Here is a 10,513-nt window from a genome sequence, read left to right as displayed (position 1 = left end):
AAAAAAAAAAAAAAAATGCAACCAGACAGAGCAGCAGACGAAGCGGTCTGTTTGGCCAAGTGGTTAACCTCATTTTAACCGCTGCTCCCGTCCAGATCTTTGCCATCAGGAATATAAATAGTGACTGACTGTTAGTAGGAGGAGGTAGGACAGGAAGCAGTGGAGAAACTTGGAGATGCATCAGTGCTTTTGTTAATGAGAATGCAGGGATGAAGCCACTTTATCTGCTCATCCATCTACTTTATTCTGGTGGCAACAAGCTAAGCAGGGATTCCCAGATGTCTTTTGCCCCAGCAAAGTTTTTGAGTTCCTCCTGGGGGTCCTGGGGTGGTCCTAGGTCAGATGAGATATATATGACTATTTTCTTCTGGTGGCAACAACCAAAGCAGGGATTTCTGGATGTCCTTTGCACCAGCAAAGCTTTTAAGCTCCTCCTTGGGCATCGTGAGGTGTTTTTAGGTCAGATGAGCTATTTAATACTTCTGCTTTGGCGTTTCCTCCCAGCTGCCTGTTAAACTACCAAAAGCATGCAGGAGGCATCCTCAGATCCCTTCATTCTCCAACCTGTATACATTTAGTGGTTGCTACATTTACAAAATGTTGTTTTTGTAGTTTAGGTTGACTTAATTTCCCACCAATAATATAATAAATTCCAAAAGATGGTGAAAAAGGTTGCAATTGAATTTATTTCTGGAATTATTAACCACTAAATTACACCAAAGTGAGTTAAAATTTTAGTTTCTTGTAACTTTAGAGATCTGAAAGTGAAATCAGTCATTATAGAAGGGATAAATAGATGCTTTGTAGAGGAGATAATGACTTAATTCCAGTCTCCACATTCTCAGATTTGAGCTGCATTCATGATTAGTATATGAAGGTTTGCCGATGTCAAATAGTCGAGTGCATAAGGGCTCTGACACAGACTTTTTGACATATCTGCAGATTTTCCTGACTTTTGTGCCCATAGTTAGAAATCACTAACATACAAACCATTGTCCTGCCCTCAAACTGTGTACAAACCAAGGCTAGATGCAAGAAATCAACCAGGAAATGTATCTGTAGGTGACAGTATCTGGCTGCTCGCTGTCGTACTTAATTAATTTGTTAAATTGCTGAAATGTACAAATACTCAGAGTGATCAACTGAATACTTTTTTTTTCCAAACTCAGACGTGTTGCTTCCCGGCAATGTGAGCTGTCATAAAAGTGTGTCTCATTCCTCCTTTATATTTTATTTCAAACGCTCACAAACTCAAACACTGCAGCTGTTGTGAGGGTTTAGTGCTTCAGCCTTCAACTGAAGATTGAAAATGGACTAAAAAGGGCTACAAGGGATAGAAAATCTTTTGACAAACATCAGAGAAGAGCATAGCCTTTCCTTTCAGTCTGCAGGTTGAACTTTGAATTTGTTTCTCCAGAAAAAAAAGTAGAAAAGATGCAGAATTAGCAATGATTTATCATGTCTGATACACCAAAAAGTGTGACTGCAATGGTGCTATGTGAAGCAAAATGGAATGAAAAATCGTTATTGTTGAATTTATAAAACACAAAACTCTTTGCTGGGTTGTTGGCAGATTTAATATCACATGTAATATGAAGAATAACAGAGTCTGTTCAGATTCTCACAGGAGAAACACACATTTAACAGCTTTTATAGTGAACAGAAATGACTTTTATTGGATAGTATATATATTTATTTTCTGTACCATGTAAGAAATGTTGATTTTAACTTTTCAAAGATAAAAATACCTGTAGAAATGAGAATATGTTGTTTTAGGTGACCATTTTTCTTCATGCAATCCACACACAAGCAAGTTAAACTAGTTAAAAGCTACTCCACTAACTATAAAATTATTAGTCCAGTATTGAAAGCGCATGTAATAGAATGAAAATAACACGATTACTTACATAAGTGCCTACTTCCTAAAAAAATGGTTCAAGAATACATTTATTGAACCTTTCCCAATGCAACATGACTAAGTTATAGAGCACAGCATTCTTGACATGTTTGATGCATTTTTCTACATGTTTTTCTTTTCCATCCCAGTTATCCACATACAAGACAGGCTTCCTGCACCTCTCCGTCTATGTGTTGATTCTTCAGCTCTGCGGTAAAAGCCTCCATGATTCTCTCTGACAGTTGGCTGCTGCTTTTGGTCACCAGACAGTCCTGATCTTTGGGAAAATACGCCGTCGTCGCTCCTGAAACCTGAATAAGTGCTTCTGGAAACAAAGTTACACAAGTTTAGTCACATTTCTGAACAGAAAATGCCTTAAACAGACAGTTTGACACATAGAAATGTAATAAAAGTGAATTTCACAGAGAAGATACAAATTGCAATCTTTGAAGGTTACTTGATTTCAAATAGTTAATAAATGCAACTGCAGGTTATTGGAGAACGGATGTCCTCACCGTTGCACACAGCCAGCTTGCTTCCTCCTATGTACAGACTTTGCCATTTATATCCTGTCTGCTCGCTGCATTCCTCAAACACGCGGCTCCTCCTCAGAAAACCAAAATCGTATCCCTGTAAGAGAAAACTGAAGTCATATTCCACATCCAGCTTTTATTCTGGCGCAGAATTGTACAGAAAAACATACAAAATACATGTAAAGTTGTGTGCAATGCATACGTGGTTGCACAGAGGTTTGCAGTAGCGCTTGTTGCCAACGGTGACGCATGCCAGCCCTCCATTACTTGGCACTTCAGCCTCCTGGCATTGTGTTGGCTTGGCAACTTGGCATTCTATAAATCGATGAATATTTAATCAGCACGGATCATAAAACATTTAAACTGTAAGTTGTCCATTCTGAGTGCATTGTATTGTTTCTGTTGTCGTCCCTCATCTGAGAAAATGTCCTTTAATCAGTAAATATCAGCCTCACACCAAAAGCCACTTTCCAATTACACTCTGAAAACCACAACATTTCATCTTAATCAATGATGAGGGCCTTCAGCAGGTAGTAAACCTCCAATTTGAAACAGCCACTCATTTGCAAATGAGTTCATTTAGTTCAGGGTTAGACTCCAAGTGCCTTGAGAAATGGGATCATTTTCGGTGAGCCCCGACAGCCTCCTCGAGGGCTCTGATTGTGTGGAAATGACCATCATAGTCGCTGCAGCGTACTTGAGTCTGAATATGATCCCCAAGTTTCCGCGATGACTATAAAAACGAAGTTTCTGCATCATTAAAGTAGAGTCTAGGCTGATTTTTAATTAAATGAATCATCTGTGTTAATGAATCAGGGTTAAAATAGTCTCTCCACCTTCTCTGATGTCCGTAGCTTGTGAAATTTAGCAGTTTAAGGCGTTTTAGCGACCCTGAACCTGAATAATTTGAAGCCGACTGAATATCAGATCAGGTCATGTACCTGTCGTGTAACTGAAAAATAACTAGACTTTCCATTTTAAGACATTATCGTGGCTGAAAACTGGCCTTTAGTTTGGCCCAACACACCCAAAAACATAGAAATTACAACAAACTGATCACATAAACTACAAACACAGAAATATAGCCCTTAGCCTGCATTTTCATTGCAATGTGCTGTTGCAAAAAGGCTAAACTGGTTCTCACATAGTGGCTTGGTGGTTAGCACCATAGACATAATAAAGAGTAGACGCCGCTCGGGGTGCTGCGCAGCGAGAAATACGGCCGCCATCTTGGTCCGGTCACCCGCTCCACTCACCGCTGTTTGACAGCGCATTTAATCCATCTTAACTCTGAATATTAAAATGATTTTCACGCATTTTTATTTTTATTTTTTTCTGCAAACGTCATACATGTAGCTATGATACAGGACAAATGGTTCGGCATATTTTAATATTCATAGTGGGAATAATAGATAATAATAATAATAGGTAATAGAATATTCTGATCTTAAGCTCGACTGTAGACAGGTATTTTGCAAACACTGTAAACACACACACTAATATATGTTTGAGAAGCAGATAATGGCAGTAAAGTCAATTATTTTAATAATTTGAAGAGACAATATATGATTACGCTATATACACATATATAAACAAAATACTCTAATCTATATACTATAATCTATTATTCCCACTATGAATATCAAAATACGCCGAACCATTTGTCCTGTATCATCGCTACATGTATGACGTTTGCAGCAAAAAAATAAAAATAAAAAAACGCGTGAAAATCAGTTTAATATTCAGAGTTAAGATGGATTAAATGCGCTGTCAAACAGCGCTGAGTGGAGCGGCTGACCGGACCAAGATGGCGGCCCCACCGCTCGTCAGCCCCAGTAGGCAGTAGCGGTCGATGCGGCGTCTACTCTTTATTATGTCTATGGTTAGCACTGTCGCCTTGCAGCTAGAAGATGCTGAGTTCACGTCCCGGGATCTTTCTGTGTGGAATTTGAATGTTTTCCCAGATGTATGCGGGGGGGTTCTCCAGCTTCCTCCCACAGTCCAAAAACATACTCATATCAGGTTAACTGGTAACTAAATTGTCCGTAGGTGTGAATGTAGTTGTTTCTGTCTATGTGTAGCCATGTGATAACTGGTGACCTGTCCAGGGGGTCCCATGCCTTCACCCTAAGTCAGCTGGGATAGACTTCAGTCCCTCTGCTAAACTAAAGAGGATTAAATGGTTTATCGATAATAGATGGATGGTTCTCACATAGATGCAGTACAGAGAAGTCACACAACCAAACATGTCTGCTGCTCCACCTTTCAGCTGGTGTTTGTGCAGAGCATCCGTCAGATTCTTCATGTAGATCAGCAGTGAAGCCGTCTGCTGACTCGTCCAGTCAGACGGAGGAGTTTCACCGCACTCTGCTGCCACCTGTTGGTTAATGTCAGACACAACAGTCACATTATTCCTACCTGAAGTTGTGACATTTGGAAAGAACACTGCAAATAAAACAAATGTAACCCTCTGGCTGCCACATTTTTCCTCAAACTGGGCTAATTTTTCACTGCAATATACCTCTATGGAAACAGAACAACTGTGAGTAGAAGTACAGAGAACTCAGAATGACACAGTCATTGTGCCATAAAACGCAAAAAAAAAAAAAAAAACTTCATTTTTTTTTGGTTTTAGAAATTGACAAAATCCTAAAATTAACATGTAGACTGGAAAGAAAAAAGGTTTCTCAACATACTATAAATATCTTGTAAGTTGCATTTTTTTATTGTGTCCACACTTGTGTCATATTCTCTCTAGTGTAAATGGTTTATTATTGGTGATTTTTGGATTTTAAAAACAAGCTGAATAAAATGATTATAATAAACTATCATCATTGTAAAATTTGCCAAAACACTGGAATCAACATCTAATTTTTGATTTATTATAAATATTTTTTACACACAGATATCACTGATACTAAGAGTAATTATTTTTTATTTATTTACATACTTGTCTCATAAAGACAGCCTGCAGTTAAATCAGAACATTTTTTGCCATGTGACTGTTGCAACAAAAAAGGTGGAGACTTTTATTTTTTTCCAGATGTTTATTTTGAAATAAAATGTAGAATTTTGTGATTTTGATTTTGATTTGTTTCCATAATTGTCTCATATAAACACAGCCTACAGTTCAGCCAAAAACAGAATTTTTGATGGTTTCACAGTTGGACAAAAAATGGAGAATTTTGTGTTTTTTAGAAATGAAGAAAACACGTAGAATGCACTGATTTTGATGAAATATCTACATAGATATTAAACCATTTGCATTTTTAATTTGTTTCCACATCTGGCTTTTAAACACAGCCTGCAGTTCAACCAAAAACTGAATATTTGTCCAGTGATTCGTCTTCATACCTGAGTGAATAATGGCTTCACGGTTGCACAAAAGGTTGGAGAATTTTGTTTTTTTTCACAGACGCTAGATATTTGCAATGAAACATGTAGAATCAAGTGATTTTGATGAAGTGCAACAAGTTTAAAATGTTGAACTATTCTTTAAGTTTTTGCAGATTTTTGTCCTGATAAATGGTGTTTGTTTGTTTGTTTATTAAGAACCCCATTAGCCTCTGACACAGCTCAGAGGCTATTCTTCCTGAGGTCATTTCTCATATATGGTGTAATTTGGGTCATTTTTTTTTCAAAAAGAAAACATGCTTTTAAAATTTTATGGTGGGTTTTGGGGTTCAGAGGTATAACATATTAGTCAAAAATTGTTGTTTTTTTTTAGAGTAAACAGATTTTTTTGTTTATATGTCTGGTAAAACAAACTCAGATTACCTTTAGATCAGCTGACAGACGGTCAAAGACTTGAATTTTTGAGCTGCAGTTGTTGGGTATAGTTTCCTGAGCTGCCGAGCAGGACAAAACTGCAACATACGAACAAACACAAACACACTGAATGTAATATTATTCTCCATGTCTTCTTCCTGCCACACAGTGAAAACTCTGCACGCTCCGTCTCTACCTGCGATTGTCTCCATTTCATAAAAGCCTCATATAAGCGTGAGATTACCTGTGAGGGAGCAGAGCCAGGTCAGAGTTGCCCTCAACGCCATGGCCGCTGCGATTTCTCTGCCCCAGAATTGGAGGCAGAAAGCTGTGACAGGGGAATTTATTGACTCAGGCTGTGGGAGCAAAGTTTACCCAACTGGCAAATATTGTCAGTCTGAGGCTGAGATTGGAGGGACTGCCGGGCATTTCCGAAATTTCACAAAAAAGCTCCAAGCCTGTGATGTAACTTTGGACTGGCTTTGGCTCTGCTGACTCGGATGACATTCTGTGCCAGTTTCTTGCAAGTCAAATAAGAAAGCTTTTTAAAGAAATTTCTCTTCCCTTGTGTGCATGTCCCTCCTCTGGTCTGATGGGGGAGCTGGCAGCACGCTCTCCCAGCTGTGATTGGGTTCTTCTTCTAACACTTCTTAGCGGTGAGCCAAATGTCGGCATGAGATTAACACACATGCACCGACTCGACACAACAGCCCATCAGACACACCGGGTGACTCAGTGTCAGTCAGTAAGTTGTGCCACGAAGGATGACTGTGTAAATAATTCACTGTGGATGTTATTCATTATGGATGTCTGACGATCTGGGAGCAAATGAATTATTGAAGCTTAGGGAGAGTGATTGAGCTCATTAACACGGAGAATCGGCTTTTATGTTTGATTTGAGGAACAAAGATTAGTCCTCAGAATGGACCTCGAGAGCTGTTATCGTCTTACAAGCGTGTCCTCTACATGATTCCATTCTGTGGCCCTTTTTTTTCTCCTTTCCCTTCTTTCTTTTGTCCATTCGCTGCCTGGAAATCCTCATAAAATATTCTCACAATAACAAATTCATCAAAGCTTAAATCCATAAACTTGTACGTTCTGCAGAGCTGTGGAAGTTTCTGTGGGAGCTTTGTGTGTTTTTTAGTGGTGGGGCATGATTAAACCAAATAATTAGAGGGTTTGTAATGAATTAATCTTGATTAATCACATTTTTATTAGATTTTTATCAAGTTATTCAAATCTAATGAATTTTGGTTGAGGACTGAATCAATGAATAGACATATACACCAACTTAAACTACAAAATCTATATTTACCTGTGCGTTTTTCTTCTGTCTGCTATATTCACAGATTACTGCAAACTCAAAATGTAATTATGTAATGTATAATTACACTTTGAGTTTGCATTTGAGTTTCTATTCAACATTTTAAGGCTTTTAATGAACTTAAAAACATTATTTCAACTAAGTTTTAAGGAACCCTGACCACAAAAATGGCAAACACAACATCTTTGGCAAAGTAAACGGACCAACAAATTAAAAAGTGCCATTTTTACCATCAAAATGGTAAACAACAAGACAAAAACAGTTGAAATATAGGCCACAGTAGTTTGACGTTAATGTTAGCTCAACGCGTTTTGCACTGAGGTAATAAGAAAACTCTATGTTGCACAATTTGCACACAACCACGCTTTTATCCACGCTGCCATCGGGAAGATTTTAAAAGAAAAACTTTCCGCCCAACAAGCCAAGCAATGTATCCTCGTCCTCCATCACTGTCAGTGCGTCCTGTGCTTCTGCTATGCAGCTGGCAAACAGCAGCACAGCAGATGCACAGGACATCACTGCCACCTACTGGACTGGAGTGTTCATCAGCGTTACCGGAAACTGAGAAAGGCTCGATCAACTGTGCTATTTTTTTAAACATGCTATTTTTTCTATAATTAATTACTCGAAATTGATGTGTTAAAGTCCCAGCCCGAGTTTATTTATAAAGTGTGAGAAACATAGTAATTTTGATGATTTTTTTTGTGAAAAAGGCATCCAGAATAAAACCCTTCAATCTAAAACTTTTAAGCCCCATGAAATCTCCAGATATTATAGTGAGAGTACAGTTGACTAATTTTCTTTTGTTTAAAATAACTTTAATATTAAAGTTATTTAACTGTATTTAGTAATACTGACTTATTTCATTGTTGCAAATGGAGTCTTTATATTTTTAGTTTGCCCTTTCAATATCCTGCTTTTTGTAAACACTTGTTTTAAATCTTTCTGAGACCCAAAACCATCTGGCAGGTCAGAAAAGCATGCTGTCTAAAAGAATTTAAAAAATAATAATAACATAAAAATATACAAATTACAAAAATGACTTAATGTATTAGAGAGAAAGTGTAAGGATTGAAAATCAGTGCAGTTCCATCAGGAAAATTAATCAAATGTAAGTGTAAAATTGTGACAGTTTGTCAAAATTACTTTATTCCACTTGTCTCATTTAAAAAATCTCCAAAAATTATTAGTCCATACCAAACTAATTCTGTAAAAAAAAAAAAAAAACATTCTACACTTCTCAGCACAACCGTAAAGGCGGGAGTGGCTCAGCTGTGATTAATCCTCAGATTTGTCCTCCATAAATGTGAGGATTTTCTGATAAACCAGGATTAACTGTAGGCTGTGTTTGCAAAGTTTACATAAGAAGATTCCTGGCACTCTCATGTTTGTGTTATTGTTGTGCACAACAACAAAAAAATAAAGTGATTTTATAATGTTTTATTTTTCTGCAAAATATATGAAGAATAGCTTAATAAAATATCTTGTGTCTGATATCTTGAAGGTGAATGGTCACATTCAACGTTTGGACACACTTTCTCATTCAAATGGATGAGAAAGTGTGTCCAAACTTTTGACTGGTAGTGTATGTAGGATTATGTCGTCCATTTGTTCCACAGATCTGTTGTAGCTGCATCATATTCCACTTTGACTGCTCTTTTCAACTTGTGCCTTTCCGAGATCATGTTTTTAAAACCGTCTTTCGTGCGTAAGTTAACTGGCATCATGTCTTTGGTGAATTAGTGATTTCTCTCTGCTGTTTGGAGCCGTTATCAAACAGTGTAGCACTGGGAAAAACATCTGAAATATGATTTTTGCTTTGAATGGCATCAGATCTGGCTTTGCACTTATCACATAAAGTTTTCTGGTCAAACAAATCGGTTATGTTTCCTTGTTCAGTCCAAGACCCCGCAGACAGGACACCTGTGTTTGGTCAATATTGTCTTTTCTGTAATCCAAATACACTGCCTGTCCAAAAAAAGTCGCCACATGTTAACTAAGCAAATAGGTAAAAGCCTTCCATTGGATAATTACTGCAATGATGAATATGTTTCAGCTGCAACAACTCATTTAACCCTAGCTGATGCAGTGAGGAGCTTTTCATTTCTGAAACAACCATGTCTGAAGACATATCTGTGGTCGTAGAAAGGATGTTAATCTGTTTCAGAAGTGTCAAATTATTGGTCTGCATCAAGCAAAGAAAACAATCAAGGAGATTTGTGAAAACTACTAGAATCAAGTTAAGAACCTTACAATGCATCAGTAAAACCTGAAGGATCGTGGTGAACCATCATCTTCAAGGAACAAATGTGGTCGGTCATGTGGTCTGATGAGTCCAGATTTACCCTGTTCCAAAGTGATGAGGGCATCACTGTAAGAAGAGAGGGAATGAAGTGATGAACTCATCATGGCTAGTATCTACCAACCTGTGGGGGTTAGAGTTATGATCTGGGATTGATCAGGTTCAACAATGTTATGTTCACAAAGAATGAGGTCAGCTGACTACCTGAATGTACTGAATGAGCAGGTCTTTACATCAGTGGAGTTTTTCTTCTCTGATGGCATGGACATGTTCCAAGATGACAATGCCAGGATTCATGGGGCTCACATTGAGAATGAGTGGATCAGGGAGCATGAGACGTCATTTTCACACATGGATTGACCTCAATAGAGCCCAGAACTCAGCCCCACGGAGAATATTTGGGATGTGCTGGAGAAGACTTTGTGCAGCGGTCCAACTCTCCCATCATCAATATAAGATCTTGGTAGAAAATTCATGCAACTCCTAAATGCAGTGACATTGCAGAAGCGTATCGAAGGCGAATGTGTGCCGTTCTCAAAGCTAGAGGCAGTCCAACAAGATATTGGAGTGTGCAACTTTTTTTTTTTTGATGGGCAGTGTATTTCCATATAAATCATGTTTGCTTTGTTTTTGCAACCAAATCTTAATTTGGTGTTTTTTTCCCCTGTTCCTTGCTCATATTCTTGTGC

General features: G+C 37.9%; 1 protein-coding gene across 1 annotated transcript; it reads right to left on the bottom strand.

Annotated features, from left to right (window-relative positions):
• Positions 1–1,554: 1,554 nt before the first annotated feature.
• Positions 1,555–6,596, bottom strand: si:ch1073-126c3.2 (uncharacterized protein LOC555816 homolog). Its single transcript, XM_022211166.2, has 6 exons — positions 6,443–6,596; positions 6,208–6,296; positions 4,693–4,807; positions 2,633–2,745; positions 2,413–2,527; positions 1,555–2,222 (listed from the first exon to the last, which is right to left on the bottom strand). Exons 1-6 carry the CDS (start codon positions 6,483–6,485, stop codon positions 2,047–2,049), a joined length of 651 nt encoding a protein of 216 aa, XP_022066858.1. The 5' UTR covers positions 6,486–6,596; the 3' UTR covers positions 1,555–2,046.
• Between the last annotated feature and the right edge of the window lie 3,917 nt (positions 6,597–10,513).

Source organism: Acanthochromis polyacanthus, chromosome 15 (genome assembly GCF_021347895.1).
Source record: "Acanthochromis polyacanthus isolate Apoly-LR-REF ecotype Palm Island chromosome 15, KAUST_Apoly_ChrSc, whole genome shotgun sequence".
Taxonomy (NCBI): Eukaryota; Metazoa; Chordata; class Actinopteri; family Pomacentridae; genus Acanthochromis; species Acanthochromis polyacanthus.
Note: the sequence above shows the minus strand (reverse complement) of the source record. Positions and strands in the feature narration are given on the sequence as shown.

What these genes read in the sequence shown, in the direction of transcription:
- si:ch1073-126c3.2 (XM_022211166.2), bottom strand. Translation starts at nt 6,485, where the DNA reads ATGGCGTTGAGGGCAACTCTGACCTGGCTCTGCTCCCTCACAG. An exon ending in GCAAACCTCTGTGCAACCAC is followed by an intron (nt 2,528 to 2,632) that starts GTATGCATTGCA and finishes TTTCTCTTACAG; the next exon opens with GGATACGATTTTGGTTTTCT. An exon ending in CAAGCTGGCTGTGTGCAACG is followed by an intron (nt 2,223 to 2,412) that starts GTGAGGACATCC and finishes CTTTGTTTCCAG; the next exon opens with AAGCACTTATTCAGGTTTCA.